The following is a 27,660-nucleotide window of genomic DNA, read 5'->3' on the forward strand; positions in this document are numbered from 1 at the left end:
TAATACAAAAATCAGAATATAATCAATATAAATAAAATAATGATTAATCTAAATAATTCTAATAGAACCCTAAAAAAAAATATTTATTTATTAAGTGGCACAAAAAAAAAGAAAGTATGTGTTGCTCCTCAACTTAGTGTCTTTTTAGAACACCAGCACCCTCTACAGGCCAAGCATCCTAACTGCTGAATTAGTAAGAACTCGTGTCCAATCAGGGCCGTTTGGCACACAAGACTATAAGTCCACATTTGAAACGTTTTGCGTGTTCAAATTCCTTTTTAAGTAGAAAGTTAATCATTAAAGTAGCAAGGCCAAATGAAGCAAAAAGAGACAGTGTTGCAGATATTGTGCCATGTTGTCACCAACTTTTTAATGTTGAACTTCCTAGGGATTTCTTTCATCTACTTCTTTTCCTTTTTCTTGTCCTGGATGTGGACAAGGACAAATGTTACATCAGAACAAAATCTTAATACAAACCTTTGTCTTACTTCCACAAAGTAATGTGAAAGGCTAAACACTAACCCGAAAAGAAATCATTACCTTCTCGTTCATGGCCAGAATAACCATGAGCTTTCTGAAGATGGTCACAAAGTCCAGGAACAGGTCAACACAGTGCCTAACAGAGGAGACAGAGAAACATTAACTTTGTGTTTTTTTTTTATAATGCTCAAATGTTTTTTTGTTTGTTTGTTTTTTTGCAGTATACAGGATTACATGTTGCAGTAAATATGATGTACTAACTGGTGTTGACTAAGTTGACTAACTACACCTCTCTCTCCAGCCTCACCAGATATAATCCTTGTCTCCGTTTTCAGCTTTCTCAATGATGAGCTGAGTGTCAAACAGAACGAACCCACACATGATGACCAGCCCAAGGTACATGTGTGCCTGAGAACAGAGAACCAGAGTCACAAAGACATTCGACACCAGAAAAAATTGTACAGTATTAGTATGTTTAATGTCTGCTGCTTTGCATTTTGCACCTTCAGTGTTTGAACTCACAGAATGACACCAATGTTTCTGATCTAGTGTACCTTAAACAGCATGACGGATCCGAAAAACATGTTGACCACAGACAGCAGGAACATGATGGACAGCCCTGACATCAGTGTACCTTAGGGGAACAATCCAAAAAGAAGTTAAGGAACAAATGTTTGGGAATATCCGATTGAAATCATCCGAAACTGACAGCGTACACTAAAGAATATCAATCCCACACTGTCACATAGGAGCCATCAGTCACATGATCACTGATGTATTGTACATTGATGTATTGGTGCTGTGTGGACATCTGAAGGCTGTCTAATCTAAGAGACTGAGTGGTCCAGGGAGCTTGGTTGTCTACCTCCCAGGAAGAGGTAGCTCCTGCGTTTGGCATACAGGGCACTCAGGGTGAAGCACAGGAAGATGATGGAGGTTCCCAGGAAGGCGGTCACAATGATGCTGCAGAGACACCCAGACAATCTTTTCAGGGAAGTCTTTTTCCCCAATAGGTGTTCTTCCTTTCCACCATGTTTCTGCACAGACAGTGGTGAGTGCTCCTGGACAATTCCATGTTCGAGACTTGACATAACACAGCACTTTACCTTGGGTTGATAGCGATGACAAAGTCCATGGCAGGTCCAAGGCCAACGCCTGGTTGGGAGGGGGAGGGGAGGTCCATTAGTGATTAGGCCTAGTCCTAGCCTGTGTCATCTATGTCCCAATCTGTTACACGCTAGCAATGGTGAAACGATCTCACCTGTGAGGAAGGCAAACCCTGCCAGGATGGCCAGCCTCTTCTTCTCCGTCTCAGAGCTGTGAGGTGTCATGGCCAACCAGAACATCATCCCCAGAGAGCCCAGGAGAGACACAATCCCCCCCTGAGAAACAGAGGGAAGATCTCCTTACTCAATCCAGTTCGGCTCACTACCAAGTCCAAGTACCATGTCCCACGCGGTCCCATGCTGTGGTGTTGTTGGACTACTGCGCTAACCTGAAACAAGCGGGTGACAACGTGGACATAGGATCCAGCTGCCGCCATGAACATGCACATCGCCAGGCTGGAGTAGACATTCTTCAGATGCACCTGGGTCGAGTGGGAGCTGGACACACAACACAGAGTTCATGAGCACAACCATGGAGGCAAGTCCCACAAGGCAATACTGCAAATGACCCACAGCACACTCACATCTGGGAGAACTTGAGGAGGGCATCCAGGTTGATGCTGCGGTCAAACACATTCATGCTGACGCAGGTTGAGGAGCTCTTCACAGAACTTGGTTGGATGGAATCTGATAACAAGAAGAATGTAGATTGTTATATCGTCGTGACATTCTCCAGAATCATGAATAGCCCAAGCTTTCTGTTCCCTAAGCAGTTGGTTTAGTCACAGGTTGTTGTAGTAGTTGTCTGATGAGACTATATTCAGTATCTCCTTTTATGGAAATCAATGATTACTGGTAGAGAGGCAACTGCGTAGGGGATTTTCATAAGGAGATACTACTGGGCGTGTCGTCGACTCATTGCGTGACTGCAACAGGCTTCCAAACTGAAATAGAAAGCTAGCTTGTTGTCTGACCAAGGAATCTAATCGTCATAACAGCTGTGCATAGTTTAGTACGTTGGAACGTACTGGATTACGAAGTTAAGCGTGTACTACTAGTTGACACTAACTGGCTCGTTAATTGCCATGATTTAAGCAAAACAGCATGTAGCCAACCTAGCTCAGCTGAATTAATTAACCAGTGCCATTTGCTTCCTACATTTACAACTGTTTCAAGTTACTGTACCATGCCACTACACTAGCAAAGGCTAACTGTTTAGCTAAATAATTTACTACTGCATTGTACTAATCGTACAACTCATTGTGTTGTCAGTGAGCCTTGCTAAACTAGCAAAAAACTTATAATGTCAGTAGCGTTAGCTGCAGCCGTAGTAGCTGGCTAACACATAAGACTAGCTAAGTTAGCTAGACAGTTGCTAGGTAGCTAGCTTGTTTAGCTAATTGGACTAACTAACGCTGACAGTCTAAAACGCCTAGCTAGCTAACTGCTTAAAACAACTAATAGACGACGTTTCGGTATTTCGCTTCGCTAAATACGATCCAGCGTCATTGCGTGATGCAAAACAGATATCCACCATTCTAGTAAACTTACTCAGCCAATGTTTTTGTGTGTCGTCTCACCAGAAAACACTTTCCGATTTCGCGTTGCGTTCTCTTCCTGCTTGACTTTTTTGTTTGCAAACATTACGTGTCATTCTGGGATTGACGTGCTGATGTCATCGCAACAATTCTCTTCGGCCATGACGTCAAACATAGCTTTGTGAAGTTATCGGGGTTAATCTATGGATGTATGTTGTTAATTTCATAATCATTATAGGCTATCCCATCATAACATTATCTTATATGTTGTAATTAGTTAAGACCTGCAGAACTGCAACACTTTAAATGGTTGACTCGTTGTGACTCTTTAGAATCCAACCAAAATTCTGAAATGTGTTGGTATTTCAGAAAATGTGTTTTTGAAAACACACAAACATTGACAGACCGGAAAATATAAGCTTTTATTTAGGCAAAATCTGTTCATATGCAATTACATCTGTTCTGATAAACACTTAAACAAGAAATACCCTCTCACATTGAACAATGTTAGTGGACTTTCATAAGACAAAACCAAAAGGAACACTGTCATGAACGAGTTAATCAAATTAACAGAAATATTATTTAACCTGATAGCTTTGGTTTCTCACAGCGTTCATTGACATCTTTAGTGGTAATACATAGTGTAAAACAAATTACAAGACATCAAAAACCAAACTTGATTGTACCATACTATGTAACCATTCAAGCCTTCAGAATTGTATTTTGTATTAAACAGACAACAAACAAGTGGGTGGTGTCATGATTTCATGTCCTAATCTTAACATACAGTATCATGGATAAGATTATTGCTTTAATGGACACCACTCAACTGCAATTGTCAGTTTACATCATTGGTACCAGCTCAAGGTTTTGGCACTGTGTTTGGTCCAAAAACCAACTCTGGAATAGGCAGAAGGCACACAAACAAAATCTGTGGGGTAGATTACTTGGTTTAAATAGCACAATGGCACCTGGCTGGGAGGGTTTTACACTTCATAATACAAATAATAGTCTTTAATGACAAACTTTTGTATTGTATAAACTGTACTATCCAAATGACAACGGGATAACTACACACATTTGAATCACGAGTGCTACACCCTAAGTTTTTCTTTACAGTATTCAACCACATTCAGCATGGCAGAGAATGAGCATTTCTATATAAAGAAGAACCCAATTTCTCTGTCAGAATTGGAAAGGCACAGTTGTTACTTCTGGCAAAGTCTAAAAAACAACGAGTGCAAGTTTTGCATTTGGTTAAATAAATACAGAATTCAAATGGGCCTGAAAGTACAAATGTCACATGTAGCCAATAATAATAATTTGCAATGAGCTGCCAATGCTCTCCAGTGTGTCTGCATTTGAGACAGTAAAATAATTCAAGTTGAAGAGTTTGGTCCTAAAAACCTGCCTAAACCAACTCCGGTCCTATACCAACTACTTGCCTAAATGATGTATGGAACAGTAAGGGACCCGTAACAAGTAGCACTATATTCCATGATTACAAATGTAGATTGCATAGTGGGGGAAAAACGATTCAGGTTAGACAAATCAAATTAAAAATCCTTAAATACACTAACTTTGGGAGAAAAGAAATAAGCAGACTGTTCTTTTTGTTTTGTTCCATAAAGGCACAACAACACAACATTGTCCTGAGGTCATGTCAGGGCTGGCAGGCTTCTGCTTTGGCAAAAATAACCACATTATTACTCATGTTTACTGGAGTGACTACTGTGGGTCTCTACTGTGACTGTTCTCACTCAAGGCAGGCAGAAAGCAGCAGAGCAGAAATCTCCCAGACAGCAATAAGCCTATTAGAACATCCCAAGGATGCATCCTATGGTCATATCACATTACATGTTCCGAAAGATTTGCACATAGTAGTATCCTGGGACTTGTAGATATGCATTTGACCATAGAACACATTTTTTTTTTTAAACTAAATGAAGAGAGAGAACTTGTAAGTTTTACCTTGAAACAACTAGGCAACAACAGTCTGATACTGGGCAAGTTATGAGGAAGAAAACGGCTGGCAGTAAAGGGTTCAGGGTTTCAGAGGCTGTGGAGCAGGAGGTAAGTTGATGGACTATGGACCCCGTAGCTGGTCCAGTCTGGCGTACACGTCTTCTGCCTGACTTAGGTCCTCAAACACAGGCAGGAGGTGGAGCAGCTCAGCATCCTCGACATCATCAAACCACGACACCACAGGGACCTGGGGAGACATCAACCACCAACTCACCAAATGCCTCATATGGACTCCAGAAGTGGCAAAAAGAAAAAAAAAACATGAAATAAATGGGATGCTAACTTTGCAAAGCGATCCTATCCTATTACACACAACTAACTTTGAGGTTTTATACAACCAAACAACCTATTGAATCCTGAAAGAGAAATCGATTGGTATCTGTGGCAGGAGACTCACAGCATTCTCCGGGTGGAAGATATAAGAAGCAGGGGAGTTGTCCAGGATGAGGGTCTTGTGGAGCTCTCTTCCCAGCCTGCTCAGGTCTTTGACATAGCAGCCCTGATGGAAGACACAGGATTCCCGGAATAACCGGGTACGGAATACCCCACACTGGTCTAAGAGGTCCGTCACTGGGTCGGCGTACTAATGGGGGGGGCAGGGGGGGGGGGGGAGGAATCATGGGATAGGCGGAAGGGGGAAGAGAGGTAGAGGCAGTGGAAAGGGTTGGGCAGTTAAGGTTGAACTAAGGTCACCAAAGTACTATAACTTCAACAGGCTATATACGTATGTGCTGCAATGTGCTATAACGGTGGACATCTAAAACAGCTGAACAAAAGCTATCTATTTACGGTGGCTGACCGCATGTGAAGTGGACTGGTACATAGGGTGTCTATGGCATGAAGCGGGATTACTATTGCGGAAAGGAAAACAAGCACGAACATATTTCAGTGGAATGTTAGTAGCCTCATCAGAGGTTTCATTTGTGGGTCTGACTTAATGTACCTTGGCCAGGCTTGCAGTGAACAGCACACACTCAAACAGCTCTCCCATTCTCTGGAGGAACTCGTCCACATATGGCCTCTTTAGCACGTACACCTGGACACAGTATCTTACATGATCAACATTTTCCTTTAAGAGAGGAAGATAAGTCATTTACTATTGTTCTGATAGGGCACATTAGCACAAAGTTGCAATGGTATCCACCGAACTACTGGTGGCACTACTACATTGTACTACTGCTAAACTGGACAACAGTAATACAGTACAGTGTAACAGTACAGTAATATCAGACAATCTTATCAAGAAAACGTCTCGAAGAAAAAAATCAGAAAGAGAACTTGTCATGAGCTTGTCACGTTGTCCATCTAGACGCTGGTGGCCAGTCCCTGAAACAAGTAATCCAGAACAGGCCAAGCGGTGTTAACCAGCCTATCCTGGATTACTTGAATCAGACAAGGACCCATGGAGAAGAATTCAATCCACAGACGGCAGCAAAATCATTTCACGAGGCTGACGAAGAAGATTATGTTTTCGTATTGTTTTTGTTCATCCCTCCACAATGCTGCAATACTGCGGTGTAAGAGTATACAATTTTCTTTTCAAAAGACTCACTAGCTTTGCGGTTATGAATATTGCATAACTTATCTGTGGATTTCAACAGAGCAAGAGGTATCGCCTTGTTTTTTTGCTTCAGTCTCCTTTCACTTTTAACTTTGTCCAGTAGGGGGCACTTGGCGCCCATTGCAAACCTTGATGCTGTCATGAGACCCATCCCAGTTCTGCTCAACAAACACTGTGAACACTCCGTGCATAAACCCCAGCCTACATAACAGCAGTACCAATCCCTTTACTGCACATAAGCACACTCAAACCATATTCATATTTTGGTGTGTATTACCTGGTGTGTGGTCCCCTCAATCTCCACAGGAACAATAAAATCTGCATTACTAATAGGCTGGGGACAATACACAAAGAGAGATGGTCGGTAAACTCATGGGTGTATATTCACATGTCGTTACATAACACACAATCCCTAGGCAACTAGACCTTAAAGAAACACATCTCTCATCAAAATGGATACCGAAACAATGCTTTCTGGATGGATGGCACATAAGGGTACCTTGAAGGAGCTGTGCACCAGAGTCTCGTCCAGGTCTATGACCACACAGATCTTGCCCTGGTCTTGGGCTGTCACCTCGGGCAGTAGGCTGGCCTCTGACAGCTGTGGAGGAAGACACGGGGTTAGACGGTCACAGGACTCTGCACTAAGCACCTAAAGATGTAAACATCCTGTCTCTTTCACAAGGGATATTTCACTCTTGTAGTCGCTGTGGGGAATAAACTAATGAATGGGTCACCATGCATGTTTTTCTAAACTATGAATGCTCTGAATTTGTTAACTAAAACTACCAACTTCCCTAAAGCAATAGACAACTACACAACATTGTTATTCGATTGTAATCTGCCCTCAAATGAAGCTTAACCTCAAATAATTATACATGTATGGGCAGGGTCCACTAGGAAGTGAAACTGGAAGAGAGAAGACATTTATTTTCAATAATGTTTTTTTTTAAATTACATAACAGCTGAGACAGCAGTATAGTTCAAAACTCAGGACAGCCACATGGGCACCAACATTTTCATCTGAAATGTATTTCAGAGAACCAGACCACCCACAAATTCAGCTTTCCGTACACTCTGGTCTGGAAGACACTTGACAACATCTCATTAAGATGCCTCCTCCATGGTGCTGTCAAGAGACTGGAGCACTAGAAGACATGACACATTCAATAGGGTCTAGTGGGCAAACCGCCTGTAAAGGCACTGCACCTCACCAGGCTCCGAGCGCCTCAGCTCAGCACACTGCCAGTCACTCAGCTGTCTTGTCCCTATCATCGAGGGGAATCAGACCTGAACATCAAAGATCCTCCCTAACCGCTAACAGTCATGGTTAGTGTTCTAGATTTGATAAGCAGGTGCAGTGCCTGCTCGGTGGTGCAGTTGAAACACACCATGGGAGGGTAATGTAGCATTTTTTACTTAAATTTTTATTTTATTTTTCCAGAAGGGGCCCCTATCCAATGTTTGCAGTTACTGCCTCTGTACAGAGAACATTTCGGAGGAGGAAAACACATGATGAAGGAAGCAATCAGTCATAAAAAAAATAAAAAATAAAAGTACGTACGTCAATGCTTAGAAGCTAACTTTTGTCGCAATCTGTCATAGTCTAAGGTAAGCACTAACAGGCTGTAAGAATCTACATGCAATGCTTAGGGGTCAAACGTGTGTTGTCGTGACTACATTGGTATTTAAAAAAATCAGATAACAGCCCCACTGTTCTACAACTGGCAGATGAAAAGCAGATTCTACCTTTCCCTTGACCCCTGCCAGCCGCACATTCTCAAGAGTTGAGAGTCACAATAACAATACTCCTGAGATGCTGAGAAGAATAAATTATGTTACCTTGACAACTGTCCCATTGTCCTGTGACTCGAGCAAAGCATCGTGGGAAGGTGGTGGAGGTTTGTGGCCATCCTGAGCTCGGAGGCAGCAGAAAAAAGATTTGAAGACGTTACAGCTTCTCTGCTGTTTCAATGAGGTCCTGCTCACCTGGCCTAATAAACAAGTGAGACACAAAAGAGAAAAGGCATGTGAAAATTAAACTACATCTACTTTTTCAAGTATCTATAATTAACTTCCAAGGTTTTGAACGAAAAGAAAAAGCTGTTGAGTCAATAGGTTTCAACTGATGCTCATCCATATTTAATCCGACTGAGAAATCATGCCGCAATGAAGATTCCTAGAACAGGTGTGGTGGTAAAATTCTGTGAATGTATCAAGAATATTTAAGTCAAGTTGAGGCAGACACTGGTGGCTAGCTTTACACACATGTAAAAGGGAGTCCCTATAGCATGTGACCCTCTCCGATACAGGGATCGCACAGGCTGTTCATGAAATCTGTTTTTAATGAGGCCGCTGGAAACGACTGGTAGCCTACATGTTATATAATCACAGAGGGCGGGAAAATCCACACTTTTCAGCAGCAGCAGTACCTTCAGCAGAAAAACACAGACGGAAAACATTCCAACCATTTCAGTCAAGACCTCTGGTTGGAGCCAGCCAGCGCAGTCACACCTCACTGCTCCATGCGCCCTTTGATCAGTCACTCTGAGATGGGAGCCCCACACCCGGCTTCCGCCACACAGAAAAACACATCAGGAGATTCTTCAGTCGGCTTGGTTATGCATTTTATTCCAGTCTGTACAAGCCACGTTTAGCATGTGTGGATGCCTGCCTAATGTGCATTCATGGATGTTAACTAACTGTAACGTTGAATTCTGTTGCCGCATAGATATTGACTAAAACCATCAGGTGGATTGATTTTTTTTTTACGGAGATAAATCTCTGTTCATACAGTCCTTAGAACATCCATTTCCCTTTCACCTCCACTTCCCCTTTATTCCCATCTTGTTTTATGGCATATGCAGGCCACAGGCATGATCTTATTACACAACCATATGAGAGACAAAGGACAGTGGGCCTTGGTTGGGTCATTCAGCACCAGATCTGAATATAGGTACACTTCCTGGAAACAGGAAAACTAACAGCATGGTGTGTATGGTAAAAACTATTTTTACATTGCCAGTGCAAACCATCTGAACATTTCCCAGTTTTGAAGAGATTATCTTAATCAGCATATAAAATATCCACAATCAAGATAAGGTTAGCAGGTTGCAAAATCCTTAAAATCTATATTGAGTCCCAGTATACGCATGCGAACAATCTAAGAAACCGCGCTTACAATGGGCGGCAGACCGAGGGCGTGTGCAGAGGGGTGTGTTTGTGCATTCCACTGTCAACACCGAGGCACCTGGGATTTGTACGATTATAAAGCCCTTATTCGTATCAATCTTTTCAGGCTGATTATCACAGCAAAGCATACACGGTTACACAATAACATGCAAGGTGGATGTTCTATACGCTATCATCATGGTATATCATATTGTTGTAATAGCGATCGAGTAGGGCAGTACCGCTCACGCGCACTGATCTGTGCTGATCTGTCTCACAGCCTGCGAACAAAAACAAGCCTTTGCATACAGTACGTGATCCACTGCCCGTGGAGACAGATGTGACTGTAGAAGGTTACTTTCTGTAACGTTTCCTTAATACAGATTACATTCAAACTGATCATATACATATCAGTGTTTTTTATCATGTGGTTATAACAAAGGTTTTAATGAACAACATTTTACGCACTGAATTACACGGTTATTTAAACTCACCAGTAATCGCTTCTTATGTAACCACAATAGTACACGGCTTGTAAATATAATAGACAACGACGATGTCGTACTACACATTTAGCATCATAAACTCCGTTGAATGGCACTGATGGTAAAACCTGTGTGGAACGGGCAGGACAAACAGCTTACAAATATTTACAATAGAATAGAGTGAAAACAACAGATTTAATGAGGTCCTCTTGCTCATATAGGAGCTGATATAGCCTACATTATAATAGTTCAGTGTGTTCAGTATGTTTACGATTTTCCTCCCTTGGCTCTGCAGGTGTACTTAACAGCAAACACATACACTATTTGCAATTGAGTCTTATCACTTTATTACAAGAAATGCCATACAAACGACATTTACCAGATCCATACTCAATAGGATTGAGAAAGGTTTATACAAACCGAGAGCGTACGCTCTAAATGTCGCGCGCAGTGTCCTATGAGGCTCAACTGTCAAACGAGCGCACTATTTACGTGTTTTCATCGCCGTCTAAATTCATGCATTTTATTATCGGACAAACACATCCAGCAGTAAAATGCTCAATAAAGAAAAACTGTTAGTGTACACACATTTTAGTAGTCCAACATACCTGCTTTCGATGACAATTGAACGTCTTCTTTCTGCACTTGAGTGATAATAGAACTTTCCATCTGACAAGCACCGAGCCCTCAAAATCCAATCCGTTCCCCAAACACTGATAAGGAGCCTTCATTAGGTTCTATTGGTAAGTGACTAAAATACTGTCCTGATAACTGTCATCCGGCTATGTAACAATCAGGATGATATTACAATTAATCAGTTACAATGGTTCCTTATTCCTCGCGTCTTCTCTCTCATTTGGGAGGGGCAAGGCACTTTTATATTTTTTCTTATTTGCAATCTCCCTGCTGTTCTAGGCTTACTTTATCGCTTGTATATTTCTGAACAGCCCTTTCCTGTCGCTGCAGAGACCTCACTTTTGCTCCAACAACATGGAGAATCCTGGCGAAAGAAGGAAAACAACCGAGGAAATGGGGCAAGGGTGCGGTTTCAAGATCCCCTTACTACAGATAAACAACCTCGTCGAAGATCCGCAGACGAGAAGAGAAAATTATCAAAAATAGAATCAATCGAAAACGATTTCAAAAACGAAAACGGTTCTACGTACAATTCGATAAAAAATGTAAGTGTAGTTTTTAGCCACTGCTTTGTTTTTCTTCGGTCGGGACTCCTCGGGTGCCTTGAAACCGTTACTCGTTTCGGATTGGACCTTTGGAAAGTGGGAGTTGCAAAAGCATTCCTCTCTATTCTGCACGCTCCACACTGAAAACATTCCATCGCTGGTTTTGACACAAGTCGAATAATTATTACTTTAGACTAGCAATCACTGAACCCATTCATCTCTTCATGTCTACAAGACATGTTCACAGAAATATATATTCAATGCTAATGTTCGATTATAATCATATGTTTTGGTTGGTGTAGGCTAGTAGAAGCACAGACAATAGCGCTAAAACAATTATACACAGATTTCGATTCAGCTTGTGCAGATTTTTTTAATTACGTTTTTCCATTTATCTGCTGTCAATTATTATTATTATTATATATTGTTGCACTGTTTCTCTGAAGATTTGACGCAAGATTATTCAGTGGGACTCATTTTCCTCCTCTGCATCAGCTATTATAAAGTTATTTTATAAGGTAAGCTCATTCATTGATGCAGTGAATATTACATGCACATGTGTACATGAAACGATACATACACAAACTGAAGGTAAAGAAGAGTGTCTCTCATCCAATTGCAAGGTGACTCCACTCAACATTAATGCCCGCAAAGGCCAGGGGTCAAAAGAGAGAACATATTCAGGGATCAGAAACGCCCTACAGCAGAGAGAAGCATGCTGACCCTTCTGCCAAAAACATATCCCAATCAGGACTGTGGTCAGGGCTGAACCACACAACCCAAGAAGAAAACAAGGACTGCACAGCAGTTTACCGTCCTACTTTCAGGCATTTGTAGGCAACAACAAAGGTGCAATAAATGCAAAATGGACATCTCCTGGAGACCTTGGACAGTGTTGTGTGATCTCAAGTCTGATGTACAGGCTTGTTGTTCTCTGGTGGTGTCTGGTTCTTGTCTGCTGGTCACATTGCCTAAGATGATTCCTCTCAGCTTCAGAAGACTGATGGAAAGTCAGAGGGGCAAAGATGGGTGTCTGGTGTTGAGGTCCTGGGCTGCTTACGAGAGAATTGCAAATGGAGACACGAGGCAACCACATTTATTAAGAACCATATGCTGCCAGTGCATATGATCGAATAAGAAGTTACCACAGAAAAAAGCATGCCAGTAATTAGAATAGATTTGAGCAGAGTCTCTACTTCTTAACTGAGTGGAGAAGTTATGAAATGAACTTGCCAGTAAGATGGACATACACTATTTCGATATTTTTCTCATTGCTGTGCTGACAAATTCATGACAATCCATAAGGAATATAAAGCAAGGCATTTCAGACACAAACACAAAAACAAGAGACTACAAATGAACTTGATAAATGTAAAAAGAGGATAAAGAAATTGAACTACAGAGGATAAACAATTTTAGGTAACTGACATTTAAACAGCCATCTTGCATACTGACACAGCTTTAAATAGTGTCACTGTGTAAGTATTACTATCACCTTAAATGGCTGCTTTTTCAATTCAATGACCATAATGGTTTTGTAATTATAACTTACGCGGATAAGTACACACTATGGTAAGCCACTGCAACCTGCAAATGACAACATAAACAAATCTTATTGGTTTTATAATGCTTAACATAAATCAAAAGCTTGCATTGACCAGGGCCATTTATTATAATACCTTATGAATTATAACTAATGATGAAATTACTTTGACTAAAAAGTTGTAATAATTGTTCTGTGGCTATCTTCGGTAGCTAATGCATTAGCTTAATTATTATTATTGTTATTGTGCTTAATGGGTCATCTGCTACTTCATCTATTCAAAAACATCCTGAGCTGAAAATAACAGTTGGCTGTCCCTTCTACTTCTTCAAAAAGAAAAGGTTGGTAACTAGTAAGATTTAAATAAACAAATACACTGCATACAGGATACAATAAAACGTAATACATTTTTAATAAAAAATAGACATTTAACAAAAAACATATAAAATACATTTAGTTTAATTTGTTAACAGATGTCATTCTTCATCGTCAGGTAAAAGCAATTAAGCATACAAAATTGAAACATTGACAATCAGACTACTTATTTTGTAAATTCCTTATGTGCGCAGTACACATACACACACTCATGTGCACACACACGCAATCACACACACAGAAACACATTTACTTACAGCACTATGCATTTTGCAATTTAATGTACCTCCAAACATGCAGATGAGCACCCTGCCTGGAGCTTGGCCAATCTGAGCTTTATGTAGGGCTGGGTCTTTAGGTTCAGAATCATGTGATTTGCTGGAAGAAGTATCCCCCATCCCTCCTCCCTAGCCCTGCCCCAGAGTGGCCTCTGCTAGGCTATGTTTCCAGGAAAGGGGCCTACAGGACAGGCTGTGAGGCCTACGCAGGGAGAGATTGGCTCATTGAGAAAAACAAAAACACAGAGGGGAGGTGGGAAGACTCTCCCTTCTTACATAAGTCGGCCTCCATGACAGAAAAAAGTTCCCCGCCACAATGCAAAGAAAAACCTGTCTGGCCGCTCTCTCAGTAATGGCACTGGCATTTCAGGGCTGAAGTTTGAGCAACAGCAGTATCAGTTTACAGCAAGTGAAGGCAGTAATTCCACTGGCATGCCAGCACACAAAATCAAAACATCAATAACATATGCATTGGAACTATAGCTGCTTTGCAGCATGGACAGAACTGCAAATAGGGATTATATCAAAATACAGATGATACAAAGTGTGGTTGCTTTCTTACATTTGACAATGTTTATAAAAGAATTCACAAGACATCATATAAAAAAATTCTTATAATTGTTGTTCATTTTACTGTGCAGGGCTGGTGGTCTAGCACTGATCAAACATTCCCTGCCCCAGGGGATTAGTTATCTCTGTCAGTCAACAGTGCCTCCTTGTGGCGGAGAAGTGAAATAGCAAGTTCAAAATAAAAGCACAACTTTTTTTTATTACTGTACAGACTTTCAGCTTCTGAGTTCAAGAGTCAAACTCAGGCAGCTCCTCGATCAGAACTGTGGTGTCATTTCTTCTGCTGGTGGTGAGGTCTAGACATGACACCCCCAAAGCTATCAGACACAACCATGCCTAAGAACAAGCAAGAGATAGACAAAGAGAAAGAGGATGCGCAATTATTACAGACCATTCTCAAACACATTCCATTCCCTGCTACATTTAGGCAGTAAACAGGTTGAGAAATTAACGTGTAAATAGTCTTGCCTGGAGTAAAACATGGTCCAGAATGTAGGTGACTTACCAGGTAACCTACAAATCCCAGATAGGCTAGAGAGAGAATTGCAGCCAGAACATAGAGCCAGATACTCTGTAGCTTAGTTACATAAACCACTACAAAATACATGTTGATGGCACACACCAACAAGATCAAGACTCCTCCTCCTATCTTCCAAACTCTGAAAAAAGAAAAGAGGGTTAGGGGTAATCAAAAGAGAGAGAATCTGTTTAATCAGCTACAATAGTTTGGATAGGCGCTTTCTCTGAGGACACTTACAATCCATTAGCAAAATCATGCATAAGGGATGCCAGGCTGGTGAAAGTTAGGATGGGGATCAGGGCAAATGGCAACTGAAAGAGTGAAAGAAGAGAATAAGAAAAGACAAAAAGTATCAACTGAACTTGTTCTTTGGGATAACCATGTGCTCAATAACAATACTGACTTTGTGGAAAGGATATCCCAGCGTCCTGAAACCTTACTCGACCCCAGAGCGACCCTGGGTGACCCCCTGACCTGCATGCTCTGCAGCACGTTGAGGAAGTCGTTCATGCCCGTCAGGTGCTGCACATCCTGGAAGATGGCCACCAGTAGGGTGGGAGTGATGGCGATGGAACGGGTCAGCAACACCCGAGTGAAACGCGACCAGTGCAAGTTCAGGAATCCCTGCCAGAGAGAAGGGAGGAACACTCTCACAGATATCCAATTCAGCAACAAACTGCTTAGTAAGCCAAACGGATCGAATGGGCGAAACGTTCTGAGAGCACCAGACTGGGTGAGTACTGGAGCGTGACCCTGTCTCTCAGCTGACTTCCTGTGTCTACACACTGACCTCCATGACAAACTGTCCAGAGTAGGTTCCTGTCATGGTGGAGCTCTGGCCTGCAGCCAGGATCCCCACAGCCCAGATGTAGAGGGCAGCCGGGCCGAAGAAGCAGCCAAGCACCACACCCTAACCGGAGTAACCAGGACGACAGGGCCCATTCAGGGAGAGGACACAAGCACAGGACACAATGCAGTCATGCAGGGGAGAGAGGACACAACCAGAGGACCTGAATAGTAGCATTCCCTCTGTGTTCAGGATCAGGAGCTCACCCCTTTGTAGATGTCCACCTGTAGTGTGCTGTTGTCTAGTGGGAAGAGGTCAACATGGGGACTGCCTGTAGCATTGCATTCATTATACTATAGGGCACAATAACATGTAAAAAAAAGGATCCAAATGTTAAGGATCCTGTACATATGACAATACACTTGAATATATGATATATACAAAATGAGACATTAGTAACCAATTGAACAACCTTGGTAAAGCATAATACAAACCACTTCAATATTTGTGCGTCCATAGAACGCCTCGGCGAACACAGCCACCACGAAAACATTGATGAGAAAAGAGATGAAGAGTGCAATGGACGACTCAATAAAGAAGTATTTGTTGGCCTCCTTGACCTCCTTCTTGCTAGACCGGTCAATCTGTCGAGACTGTGACAGACACATTTATAAAACTGTTATTGATTCAGGCTCCGCAGAGCGGAAGACCTCATGGTCAATTCAACCATTCCACACTGTGTGGAACTCCACAAATCTCATATTAATAGTACCACCCTTGGGTACTGTACACAGCTAAATAAATGTTGTTTCACTCTACTCTGCCACAGCACTGACAATATTTTCAAGCTAAATTAAGAAATAGATATTTGAGAGTCTGGAACAAATGTCCTATCTATCCACTAAACCTTCAAATCGGTCTCTGCCTCAAAAACATCTATGAATTTGACCATCTGTCTGGCCTATCTACCTTTCAGTCCACCCCCCCTACAGTGTACCTTGACGAGGGCCGAGTGCAGGTAGATGTTGTGTGGCATGATGACTGCCCCCACGATGCCCACAGCCTGCTGGAGCTGGGCTGCTCCACAGCCCTCACAGTAGGGGACAAACATCCCCCTCAGCAGCTGACCCTGGTCTGGAGCCACCGTCACATACTGGAGGGGATGAACAGGTCAGCAGAGCCTACACTCTCACACATACACACTCACAGATATATCCGGTGTTACAACACTTGGCAGTGAGAAACAGGAACAATCTTGTTTTATATCATTGTAAAAGTAATTGTTTCCTCAACTTTCTCATAAAGTGAAGCATGACCTACTGTTTTGGGAGAAAAGGTTATTCAGTTCATGGTTTACCTCATATCCAAACGTGATGGCCATGATGGTGATGAGAAGCCCAAAGAAGGCTTCAAGCTTCCTCAGACCTAAACCAAGATCATAACATCACTTACAGATATAAAGCAGTAACTTCTCACTGGTCTTCAGCATGCCATGACATTATAGTTAAGGAAGACCTGCATATGGCCACAGTGACCTACCATACTTGTCTAAGAAGAGAAAGACAAACGTGTCAATGATGGTGATGAGAACACCTCCCCACAGTGGGATCCTGCACACACACACACGTACACACACAGTGAGGTATTGTCCTAGGTTTGGCATGTGTCGTAAGTGTTGCATGCTGTGGTGGGTGGTATACAATGATGTTACCTGCCAGAGGAGAGGAGGTTAAATGCAATAGCACATCCAATGACTTCCTGCATGTCTGAACCAATGATAGCCAGCTCCACCATTAACCATAGGATAATACGGGGAACCTGGGAGGAAGACATGGAAGTTACCAGTCCATTTTCTGGTTTGCGTTGTCATATGTAAAGGTGTAAAGGTGTAAAGGTCTAAGGTGTAGCTAAATATGACTAGATAACTGCAAACCCACGTTATAACAGGTGCGTAGGTAATGCTGCTCAGATAGTGAGTGAGATCATGAGTGAGAGAGAGAGAGAGAGAGAGAGAGAGAGAGAGAGAGAGAGAGAGAGAGAGAGAGAGAGAGAGAGAGAGAGAGAGAGAGAGAGAGAGAGAGAGAGAGAGAGAGAGAGAGAGAGAGAGAGAGAGAGAGAGAGAGAGAGAGGGAGAGAGAGCTCACTGTGCGGTACTGGCAGTGACAGACTTCCGCCAGGTGCATCCCTGTGACCACGCCCAGTCGAGCAGCCAACCTCTGGAGCAGTAGACCAATGAGAGTGGCTCCCAGTAGGACCCACAACAGCTAATAGAAAGACAACAGGCCCTTCATCTGTTAATCATCCACTCATGAAGTAGTACTATACAATAACAAGAATGGACTGTATTGTACGGAACATTCCTTTCAGTACCTTGAAGCCAGCCTTGGCCCCAGACTGCAGGTCAGACTCTATGTTCCCTGGGTCAAGGTAGGCAATGCTCATTAAAAACCCAGGCCCAGTGTAGGCCCACAGCTTACGGAAACTGAAACTCATCTGAAATATTGAGGTGTGGGATTATTAGCAGGGACTCAACATGCCACAGAATGTTGAATCTAGTAAATAAAACATAGTACATTTATATGGAACAAAGCGATCTATCATTGTAAATGCGTTTGAAGTCAGAGGATAGCGTTCAGATCCATACCTGACTGGTTTCCTCTGGAATGGTGACCTTCTGATCAAAATAGGTACTAGACACAGTGTCATTGTGACCCTCTGGGAACACAGAGGGGGAAGGAGTTCCTCGCCGAGTGCATGTGGTCTGTACCACTGACGTCCCCTGGGACGTGTCACCTGAAACATGATGCACAATGGAACCAAGGAACCGCAACAACTTCTGAACACACAACTCTCAAGTCAATCAGGGACACGCTGACATAGCAGAACCACCGTGTGATTTATGCAACTTTTACGGCTCTCCTGTTATCGAGAAAGTTATTTGTTTACGTACGTATACTGCCAAGTATGAACCAGTTGACATATTTGTTTTGGTGGCAGATTACTAACAGAGGAATTTTGTAATCCAACTTTCACAGTCTTGAATGGAATTTAGTCAGCCTGCACTTGTACAGAAAACAGGTCAAGTTTAGTTAAGCTTCATACCTCCCCCTGGATCCTGGTCTGTGGTCATACTGGGTGGTAAAGACGAGATGTGGATGTCCTCAGAGAGTGGGGTACTGTCTGAAAACACAAGTTTGATAATTACTGGAATGGTAGCTAAGTGTAAACATAACTAATCCATACACAGAGACTTGGCATAAACAACAATTATTATGTTATGGGTTACTTGGTCCCTTGAGAAAAATATTACTATCTAGGGGGCTATCAAGTGAGTCTGAAAAAAGTTAATAATTATGTTAATTAAAGGCTCGCTTCGATATTCAACGCCACATTTGCATATAATGTAGATCATGACATAATTGGCGACACTCTAGTGGGCAGCGATACTTGAACATGAAGCCAAAAATGATCAAAAACCTGCAATAAATTATAGTAAAACCATAACTGATGTAACCAAACACGTTGCTTTATTGAAGGATTTTTCACTGCGAACCATAGCATCCTCTTACCTCGAAGGAAAAAGGAGAATATCTTGGAAGGCATACCGACGCGCTTGGTAATCTCCTAAGGAATATCTTTTTATCCCAAAATAAACTCCAGCTGCGGAATCGAAAATGTTTGGAGGCTACAAGAAGTGTTGGAGACACAATTCATTCAGCTAACTAGACTATGCATTTCTTTCATGAAGGAGTTCACTCTTCGCCTCTTCAGTTCAGATATCACGAACGAAATAGCTAACCTTCATTTGAAGCCTATGAAGGGGAGGACTTTCCTACAGGTAAGGGGAGGTGGCAAAGTCGTATTCCTTGTGTTTAATATGAAGGTTTAAGAGGTTTTAAACTGGTAGTTTCAGTAATTGTAGAATGATTAAGTGGGTCAATTCCGTACACCTGTCTGGTGAAGTTTAGATGGACGCAATAAGGTACATGAAGTATATGAACTTTAAGAATGAGATTTATGCATACAGGTGTCACCTAAGTCAGCCTTCAAGAATAAAGTGGCTTCAAAAGGTGCTTTTGAGCGCCATCTAGCCGCAGGGTAACAAGTAGCCAATTGACAGTTTTAATGTAGGAATGTCACTATAGTGAACATCAAAGAATTCCGCGGCCAAAGAATTAGTTCGGAGTTAATACAAAGAAGAAATCGATTCGAAATACACATCAGCCAACAATATCAAATGTATTAGGACAGGATTTTAAAGGAAGGCGTATAAAGACGAGGTCTCTAGGTGGCGACAAATTGTCAACGTTTTACAACGGACTCCACCCTGTTGTGATTTTTTTAAAGGATGAATGTATTCAATGTTTTATCGAATATTTCTCCGAATGTATTCAAATATGAAACATGCATATAATATAATGTATCCCTTTGCATTCAGAGTAGTAGTAAACGTACAATGTCCCATTAAACAGTACAAGTGAGGTGAAAAAAAAAGAAAAAGGAAGACGGGGCAAGACAGTAAATAACAAGGGATCACTTGATCTCCATTTTTAATCCAATAATTTACTTATTATCAAATCTGAATTCAGCACACAGCAGCAATAGTCTGTAGTATAGCTGACACAGCCGTAAAACATTGTTATCGGTCGGATTGACGAAAAAGAATGTCATTAAAATCAGATGAATGTAGGTAAATGTTTTGTATTTTGACAAGCACCGATCTGACGTTGAGCAAAATTTGAATTGCTTCTGTGAGGTGTGATGAAGAATAAAATGAAATGCCCATGCAAAAAACCCTGTGAAATGTACATACAGTATATCTTTATTGCAAAGAAGATAGGGGTCACAGGAATCGTATTGATTTTTTCTTTCTTTATATTTGCCTATCCCTTGTGTAGATGTAAAAGTCAGTATGGCTGTTCTTGTGGATGTAGTGTGTATTTTTCGTAGTTCAGTCCCTATTTAGAACTGAAGTTATATTTTTTATTTGTAGAGCAGGTAAGATCATTATTCAGAGTTGATCAGAGATGCTTCACGTGTATGGAAGTTCATTATTATCATGTTAATATTCCAGTATAAAATCAAAATGAGTAAAAAAAATGATAAAAAAACAACACAATCAAATTAAATGAACAAATGTCAGTGCATCCTGAAATCGAACTGGAAAACTGCCTGTTTCCTTGGTTTAGGTAATAAAGCCTGTCAGAATTTCTTTTGTCTTTTTTGTCTTTTTTAGATTTGATGTCATCCATAATACTTTCAAAGTTCTTCAAATATTAAAAACAAGCATCTGTCCTTTTTGCTAAGAGACAGGAGGAAGGATCCACGTGTGTTCTGGATGTTGATGCCCGGGGCATTCCTCCGCGTATCCTCAGATTTGAAGGCATTGCCATGACAGCCTGTGAGTCAGTATGTATCCCTCTGCCTCCCTGCACATGCCCAACCTCATACGGTGGTGACCCTCATCACCACCTCACGGTTAGCAGCTGAGCTAATGCGTGGGTCATTGGGCCGCAGCTGGCTCAGGATGTGTAGGATGGTGTAGCCACAGTGGTGGTTGAGGATAGTCCTGAACCTCTGGCTCCTACGCCCACCACCACTGCTGCCCAGACTGTGGGGGTTACTACGAGAGCCCCGGCCCCCAGTCTTATTGGAGCTCAGTGGGTCCCCCAGGTCCTTGGACTTCTCATAGTTCAGAACTTTCCACTGCTGATTGACAGCTTGCCAGCGCTTGAAGATTCGGTACACAGAGGAGCCCTCGTGGATTATAAGGCCTGGACAGAGATATGATGGGACAAATAGAGGTTTGAGAGCAGGAGTGAATAGTTGCATGACCCTATCTTGGATAAAAGCAAGGGAGTCAATCGTTCAAACAAACTGTAGTACCTTTCGGAGCATATATGGCAGTTGACTATTAGTTTACAAGGCCCATTTAAAAGCTTCATCATAACAATCTCTCCTCACCAATGCAGACGATGTCCATGAAGCCGTACATGCCATAGCAGATCTGGAAGAGCAGATCCTGGCGCTGCCAGCGGGCCGAGGGGCTGAGAGAAGACCAGATGAGCCAGGAGATGCTGGCGATGAGGAACAGGGAGCCCAGGATGATGGCAGCGATCTGCACCTTCTCGATCACCGTCAGCGAGATGGCCTGCCACTGGAGGTGAGATGTTATGACCTCACTGGGTTAGTACAGGATGCACATAGAGGTACAGAGAGACACAGTCACACATTCACACATACATCTCCTCACAGGTACATTTTCTCTAGCCCCCTACACACCAACACACACTCACACTTCCTCACGCACACATACACATATAAATATGTACACTTCCTCACACATAAGCTCACATACACACACACACACACATTGAGGAACACTGATGCAGCAGGGGGAAATGTGTCAGCCCAACATGGCTCACACCATCACTCTGAGCTCTAGAGAGCCATGATGCCTACAGCTCTACAGCAGAGCACTCCCTATCAGTAATACTGTGATTGTTGCTCTGCTCCACAATAGTGTCAAGGGAAAAACTGGTTTTACCGGGCATAACGTCTCTGTGTGACACATGGTAATGGTACTCATGTAATTGACAAAAATACAGCCCAAAATGCACGCAGTTAATCACGACGGACGTGTTCAACGCCCTTGTCCATTGTTGCCTCCTTGTTAACAAATGAGGGTGGGGCCAGCATGGAGGGGATGGATGCGGAGGACATATACCTGCAGTGGGTTCTTGGTGCTGATGGCCAGGACCTGGTACTTGAAGTAGCACAGCTCACAGCTCCAGGAGCCTCTCTCGCTGATCCAGCGGATGAGGCAGGGCTGGTGGGTGCAGCGGACCGAGCCGGCGCAGCGACACGGGCTCAGCAGCTCCCCCTGCAGGATGGACAGATGCGCCCCAAAAACATCAGCTGGACCGTCATCAGAATCGGGTCAATATCATAGAACACACCGCCCATCAATGAATCCATACACCACTTAGAATTCATGGCAAATACCCTCGTTTTTTCTCCTGGCAAGTCAAAGGCATTGTATCCGCACAGCACTTAAAATGCACAGCCTCTACGTTGCGTAATTCGAAATGAGATCGCCTGTGTGGATTCTGGAAGGAAGCCAATGTCTTTCTAAAACCACGCCAGCAATCTAAGTAGTCGTCTGCGGTAAGAGAATGGACACACACCCACACAACCATGGGACATGGCTCTTTGTGTCATTTGTAATATTAAGGTATAGTCACTAACACCATCCCTTCTTCTTTGTGTCATTTGTAATATTAAGGTATAGTCACTAACACCATCCCTTCTTCTTTGTGTCATTTGTAATATTAAGGTATTGTCACTAACACCATCCCTTCTTCTTTGTGTCATTTGTAATATTAAGGTATAGTCACTAACACCATCCCTTCTTCTTTGTGTCATTTGTAATATTAAGGTATAGTCACTAACACCATCCCTTCTTCTTTGTGTCATTTGTAATATTAAGGTATAGTCACTAACACCATCCCTTCTTCTTTGTGTCATTTGTAATATTAAGGTATAGTCACTAACACCATCCCTTCTTCTTTGTGTCATTTGTAATATTAAGGTATAGTCACTAACACCATCCCTTCTTCTTTGTGTCATTTGTAATATTAAGGTATAGTCACTAACACCATCCCTTCTTCTTTGTGTCATTTGTAAAATTAAGGTATAGTCACTAACACCATCCCTTCTTCTTTGTGTCATTTGTAATATTAAGGTATAGTCACTAACACCATCCCTTCTTCTTTGTGTCGTTTGTAATATTAAGGTATAGTCACTAACACCATCCCTTCTTCTTTGTGTCATTTGTAATATTAAGGTATAGTCACTAACACCATCCCTTCTTCTTTGTGTCATTTGTAATATTAAGGTATAGTCACTAACACCATCCCTTCTTCTTTGTGTCATTTGTAATATTAAGGTATAGTCACTAACACCATCCCTTCTTCTTTGTGTCATTTGTAATATTAAGGTATAGTCACTAACACCATCCCTTCTTCTTTGTGTCATTTGTAATATTAAGGTATAGTCACTAACACCATCCCTTCTTCTTTGTGTCATTTGTAATATTAAGGTATAGTCACTAACACCATCCCTTCTTCTTTGTGTCATTTGTAATATTAAGGTATTGTCACTAACACCATCCCTTCCTTGTATTACGCAGAAAATGGAAAACCATGGCATTTATTACTGTTTCCTATCCAACCCTGAGGTGAAAAAGGTTCAAATGTCAGTGATGAAGTTAGCGTTTTAGTCATCAGTTTTAGGAATTATGCATGAATCATTAGTAGATCAATGCGTGGGCACAGCATGATACCTGGCCCTGTCGGTGGGTAGGGGCCTATTACCGGCAGGATCTGACGGCATCGTGATTGGAGTATTCAAGGGCAGGGAGGTGAAGGAGAGGTGAGCCATACCACCCCTACTGTTTGCATAGACTCTCAGTGAACTCAATCAATACGACTCACAGCAACACCTACAACAAACAACGCCCTCGTGGACCAACAGAAGGAGCTTCCAGGGGTCAACTCATGATTAAAAAGAGGGGCTGTTAGAGTTAGGTGAACTGTTGCGTTATGCAAGCAGAATTTGCTCAAGTGCAGAGCAAAAAAGTACAATGCACTGCCCGCACACAAAGCGGAATGTCTGTCCAAATAAAACAGTCCTCATCATGCATACAAAGCCTCTTCAGATCTCCAGTGAACTTTCATGTGGACACATTCTGTAACAGAAACCCAACCAATGTCTTTTTTGGTTTTGTTGGTGGAGGAGTTTGACCTGTTTAAGCCGTGCTTACAGAATGCACCTCCTCACCCTCTCAATGACCAGTCAGCTTCCACAAAGGAATGCAGAGATCACACTGAATCATCTGTGCCTATTCCTTTTTGTTCTCTTTTTTTCCTGACTTTGCCTAACTTGTTCAACCATCAACTAAAGGAGCTGATGTGATTATCTACTGTAGCCTTAAACAGACTTACATGGAAAGCACCATATGGCACCCATAAACTTAAATAACTGATTATGACACTTTTATGATGACACAGAATAGGTCAGCAATACTTTTTTGCATTTGGTGAATATCAAGCCGGGTAAAAACGGATGTGTGTCTGCCAACCGTTGCAGTATGATCAAATTCAGGTGCCAGCACTATCAAAATATTACAGTATCCAATAACCTACATCCAAAACATCATATATCACATTCTAGTTAGAAGTCCCATCTCCTGTTCATCAGCCAATGCTAGCCTGTTGTGGCAAGTCACTGTCAAGTAGAATCAGTTGGGCACCTTGCGTGGTGTTCTGACAGGTATGACAGGTTTGGGATTCATATTTCAGACCTCCCACTGAGTTAGGTTATTATATGTGTGTGGAGGTTAATTGACCAGCTGACTGAGACATGATTCAGTCCCCTGTCATGACCTGCTTAAATAATGAAATAGCATTAAGATGACAATGTAATGCAAGATTGCTTTAAAGGCAGTGGGGAACAATAAGTCAACATTGTCCGACATTGAGATTTCTTGTTGTGGTATGTGAAGATGCATTTCTTCCGGTCTATGCATGTAATTGCTTCAGAGGTTCAACGTATAAATTCAGTTTTACACCTTGCAAACAATGTCACCATGAAACACACACAAGTTGTTTGGGAATGCCCAACCAATTTGTGCCATTTTCAAGCTATTCCATTGTGATATTTCATTTCTGATATAATAGGGGGTCTGAGTTCTTGCATGTTGCTGGCATACAGACTTCCGTGAGACTGCTTGTGATTGGAGCTCAGCTAACAAGCTCAGTCACAGTTTATATATACTATAAATGAGCACATCCAGAGTAATCACACCATTAGTGACAAACATAGTATTCAAGGAAGTGACTAAGAGTGACTAAGAAGTCATTTACATCTGTGCTCCCACAACACTTACAGCATTTCTAATTATTCGGACGCAAAGGATGACCTGCTGGAGGCAGCCTGTTACAGGTTCCTGCACATCTGGTGAGTCAAGATTTGGCTGCCGACCAAAGATCTGTTCTAGTCCTAACAGCAAGGGTTAAAAATGTGTTTGAGAATCATGTTTAGGAAATTGATGGATCAACCCCTTGCATTCAGACTGCTCTTTACAGGCAGTTGATTCCCGTATAAACGAATAATACAGTAGAACAGTACCGTACCAGTCGTGAGCCCACTCCGTATACTCATCCACCTCACTCTCCTGTTCACCCTTTACATTGTCAAACTTTCTTTGTTGCTCGTCAGCAACATTATGGGACGACCTAGTTCGCTTTGCTTGTGCTGTACATCTCCAAAGCCCTGAAACACATACTGTCCACCTGCCAAATCAGCTCTCAGCAGATTCTGATCGAATCCAAACATTCATTCATACAAAATACTTAAAGTTATCGATGACATCCTGCAGCTGGACAGAGTTAGAGGGAATGTGGGACGAAGAGTATACCTGCTCAGGCCCTTGGAAGCAGATCCGACACTGGGGCGTGCGCATGCTGCTCGAGGTGCTGGTGAGAGACACGGCGTCCAGGCCCATTTGCAGTTTGGGGTCCTTCTCCTCAAACGCCAGGCTCCGGGGCCGAGGATCACCACCATAGTACTCCTCTTCATCATCCCGGGAAGAGCAGTCGACAAAGGGAGGCCAGCCGCAGCCGCCCATCCCCAGACCTCGCATGTTTGACCGTCTATCTGCGTCTGTGCCGGACTGTCTCGAATCGGATCGCATAAAAACCAGTACTTTCAGTTCGTTGAAAAACATGCGGATCCGATACTTGAACATGTTTGGCTACATAAGACGTATTCAGAACAGGGCGGAATGTGAAAACTAAGTGGTTTAAACAAAGGAACTGTTTTTTTATTTTTTATTCAAATAGACGAAATATCAAGCCCATTTGGCAGTTATATTGTTGCGAATGTTTACTGCTTTAAAGTGTACATTTGACTTAATTTCACCATATCATTTCTGAACAACATCAGAGACCAGTTTTGGGATGAATATGGGATAAAGGACTTCGTCTTGGTTGTTGCCGCTCTGATGGCATTTGTGCCTAAGCCAATGCGGATCAGAGATTTTCTTCTTGAGCACCCCGAGACACTCTTTCAATATTCATTGCCAAACAACTCCTCTGCAAATTCTGTTTGGGTGTATCTTCCACTGTCCTAAAATACCTTATGTAACGTCAGCCAAGAATCTTAGAAGTAAATTTCTTTAACTGTCTGTCTAAATACACTTCATCAGATGCCTTGGGTTTGCAGCAGAATACATGTTTTGCTACCCAAAGCAGAAGACTGCGAGAGTGTGGACGAGAGGAGGAGTGAGCAACGTAGAGCCAGAAAATATAAAATGGGATCTAAAACAGAACGACATTCCATCTACACAGTCAGGTTGGCTTCTCTTGTCAAGAATCATAATCCAAAACGATGAGGACGATGCAATGGAAGTTTGATGCAGTTTGATGCGATTTTATCGTGTCTTCTTATTGTCTTTCTGTGCCATACCAGTCGTCATATCATGATTATTTTTTAGTTTTCCTTTGTAATGTTCCTTTGTGATCCATCAAGAATCCATCCCGTTCCACTCATCATCCACTCCGATGAGATCCAACTGACAATCCTGCGAATTAGCATGTTCTAAATATGGCAAAAAACATCCGAAGATCCTGTATCCTACCTTTAGTCGATGTTCATCGGTATTTCTTTGCAGCCAAAATATGGTGCACCGAAAATGTCAATATAGGGACTGCATACAAACAATAGTTGCTGCCGTTTTTCAAATTAGAGATTCATGACGATGTCTTAACATCCGAGAGCAATTAAAGCAGTAATGTCATTGATTATCGTATCAGATGGGGATGATAGCCTACTGCTCGCGATGAGTTTCCTCCTCGAAATGGTCTGTTATGAGAGTGAACCAACGCTTCTCGTACTTCCGGAATAGTAGGCTAGTAGAATGACAAACACTGACTCTCCTCTGATTTCTCATTTTTTCATAGACAACTATCAGGTTCCA

General features: G+C 42.2%; 4 protein-coding genes across 7 annotated transcripts; all 4 read right to left on the reverse strand.

The window, feature by feature from the left end:
- Window positions 1–336: 336 nt before the first annotated feature.
- Window positions 337–3,245, reverse strand: LOC124481044 (probable Bax inhibitor 1). Of its 2 annotated transcripts, none has more exons than XM_047040807.1 (10): window positions 3,138–3,245; window positions 2,171–2,273; window positions 1,976–2,084; window positions 1,742–1,862; window positions 1,587–1,635; window positions 1,346–1,443; window positions 1,035–1,114; window positions 788–888; window positions 541–616; window positions 337–425 (listed from the first exon to the last, which is right to left on the reverse strand). In XM_047040807.1, the coding sequence occupies exons 2-10, from the start codon at window positions 2,224–2,226 to the stop codon at window positions 402–404; spliced, it is 714 nt and encodes a 237-aa protein (XP_046896763.1). In that variant the 5' UTR covers window positions 2,227–2,273; window positions 3,138–3,245; the 3' UTR covers window positions 337–401. The 2 variants fall into 2 exon arrangements, with proteins under 2 accessions (XP_046896763.1, XP_046896762.1); XM_047040806.1 differs by having other exon boundaries at window positions 3,167–3,244.
- A 288-nt stretch (window positions 3,246–3,533) lies between these two features.
- Window positions 3,534–11,620, reverse strand: ctdsp2 (CTD (carboxy-terminal domain, RNA polymerase II, polypeptide A) small phosphatase 2). Its single transcript, XM_047040813.1, has 7 exons — window positions 10,975–11,620; window positions 8,553–8,704; window positions 7,210–7,311; window positions 6,988–7,044; window positions 6,093–6,185; window positions 5,547–5,732; window positions 3,534–5,336 (listed from the first exon to the last, which is right to left on the reverse strand). Exons 1-7 carry the CDS (start codon window positions 11,033–11,035, stop codon window positions 5,211–5,213), a joined length of 777 nt encoding a protein of 258 aa, XP_046896769.1. The 5' UTR covers window positions 11,036–11,620; the 3' UTR covers window positions 3,534–5,210.
- A 341-nt stretch (window positions 11,621–11,961) lies between these two features.
- LOC124480986 (natural resistance-associated macrophage protein 2-like) lies at window positions 11,962–19,428 on the reverse strand. 3 transcript variants are annotated; one of them, XR_006957604.1, is made up of 18 exons: window positions 19,190–19,428; window positions 18,723–18,800; window positions 18,265–18,413; window positions 17,991–18,113; window positions 17,765–17,884; window positions 17,332–17,438; window positions 17,160–17,230; window positions 16,978–17,045; window positions 16,618–16,773; window positions 16,115–16,273; window positions 15,887–15,973; window positions 15,624–15,743; window positions 15,308–15,457; window positions 15,071–15,144; window positions 14,819–14,972; window positions 13,752–14,649; window positions 13,100–13,134; window positions 11,962–12,599 (listed from the first exon to the last, which is right to left on the reverse strand). XR_006957604.1 is itself a non-coding variant. In XM_047040702.1 (16 exons), the coding sequence occupies exons 1-16, from the start codon at window positions 19,221–19,223 to the stop codon at window positions 14,542–14,544; spliced, it is 1,758 nt and encodes a 585-aa protein (XP_046896658.1). In that variant the 5' UTR covers window positions 19,224–19,428; the 3' UTR covers window positions 13,534–14,541. The 3 variants fall into 3 exon arrangements, 1 of the variants encoding a protein (XP_046896658.1); XR_006957603.1 differs by having other exon boundaries at window positions 13,723–14,649; XM_047040702.1 differs by lacking the exons at window positions 11,962–12,599; window positions 13,100–13,134 and having other exon boundaries at window positions 13,534–14,649.
- A 1,107-nt stretch (window positions 19,429–20,535) lies between these two features.
- On the reverse strand, window positions 20,536–26,463 carry march9 (membrane-associated ring finger (C3HC4) 9). The gene is made up of 4 exons (XM_047040790.1): window positions 26,101–26,463; window positions 22,348–22,503; window positions 21,585–21,777; window positions 20,536–21,394 (listed from the first exon to the last, which is right to left on the reverse strand). The coding sequence occupies exons 1-4, from the start codon at window positions 26,428–26,430 to the stop codon at window positions 21,066–21,068; spliced, it is 1,008 nt and encodes a 335-aa protein (XP_046896746.1). The 5' UTR covers window positions 26,431–26,463; the 3' UTR covers window positions 20,536–21,065.
- Window positions 26,464–27,660: the final 1,197 nt, after the last annotated feature.

The sequence above is a fragment of the Hypomesus transpacificus genome, chromosome 18 (genome assembly GCF_021917145.1).
Source record: "Hypomesus transpacificus isolate Combined female chromosome 18, fHypTra1, whole genome shotgun sequence".
Lineage (NCBI taxonomy): Eukaryota > Metazoa > Chordata > Actinopteri > Osmeriformes > Osmeridae > Hypomesus > Hypomesus transpacificus.

Coding starts and splice junctions, on each gene's coding strand:
- ctdsp2 (XM_047040813.1), bottom strand. CDS start 11,035: ATGGAAAGTTCTATTATCACTCAAGTGCAGAAAGAAGACGTTCAATTG. Junction 6,186..6,987: donor TTGAGGGGACCACACACCAG/GTAATACACACC, acceptor TACTGTGTCCAG/GTGTACGTGCTAAAGAGGCC. Junction 5,337..5,546: donor TCTTCCACCCGGAGAATGCT/GTGAGTCTCCTG, acceptor ATGTCTCCCCAG/GTCCCTGTGGTGTCGTGGTT.
- LOC124481044 (XM_047040806.1), bottom strand. CDS start 3,230: ATGTTTGCAAACAAAAAAGTCAAGCAGGAAGAGAACGCAACGCGAAAT. Junction 1,115..1,345: donor GAGCTACCTCTTCCTGGGAG/GTAGACAACCAA, acceptor TGTTCCCCTAAG/GTACACTGATGTCAGGGCTG. Junction 426..540: donor TTCTGGCCATGAACGAGAAG/GTAATGATTTCT, acceptor GTCCACATCCAG/GACAAGAAAAAGGAAAAGAA.
- LOC124480986 (XM_047040702.1), bottom strand. CDS start 19,223: ATGCCTTCCAAGATATTCTCCTTTTTCCTTCGAG. Junction 17,231..17,331: donor AACCTCCTCTCCTCTGGCAG/GTAACATCATTG, acceptor GTGTGTGTGCAG/GATCCCACTGTGGGGAGGTG. Junction 16,774..16,977: donor CCATCACGTTTGGATATGAG/GTAAACCATGAA, acceptor CATCCCCTCCAG/TATGTGACGGTGGCTCCAGA.
- march9 (XM_047040790.1), bottom strand. CDS start 26,430: ATGTTCAAGTATCGGATCCGCATGTTTTTCAACGAACTGAAAGTACTG. Junction 21,778..22,347: donor GCACCAAGAACCCACTGCAG/GTATATGTCCTC, acceptor TCTCACCTCCAG/TGGCAGGCCATCTCGCTGAC. Junction 21,395..21,584: donor CATGGACATCGTCTGCATTG/GTGAGGAGAGAT, acceptor ATCTCTGTCCAG/GCCTTATAATCCACGAGGGC.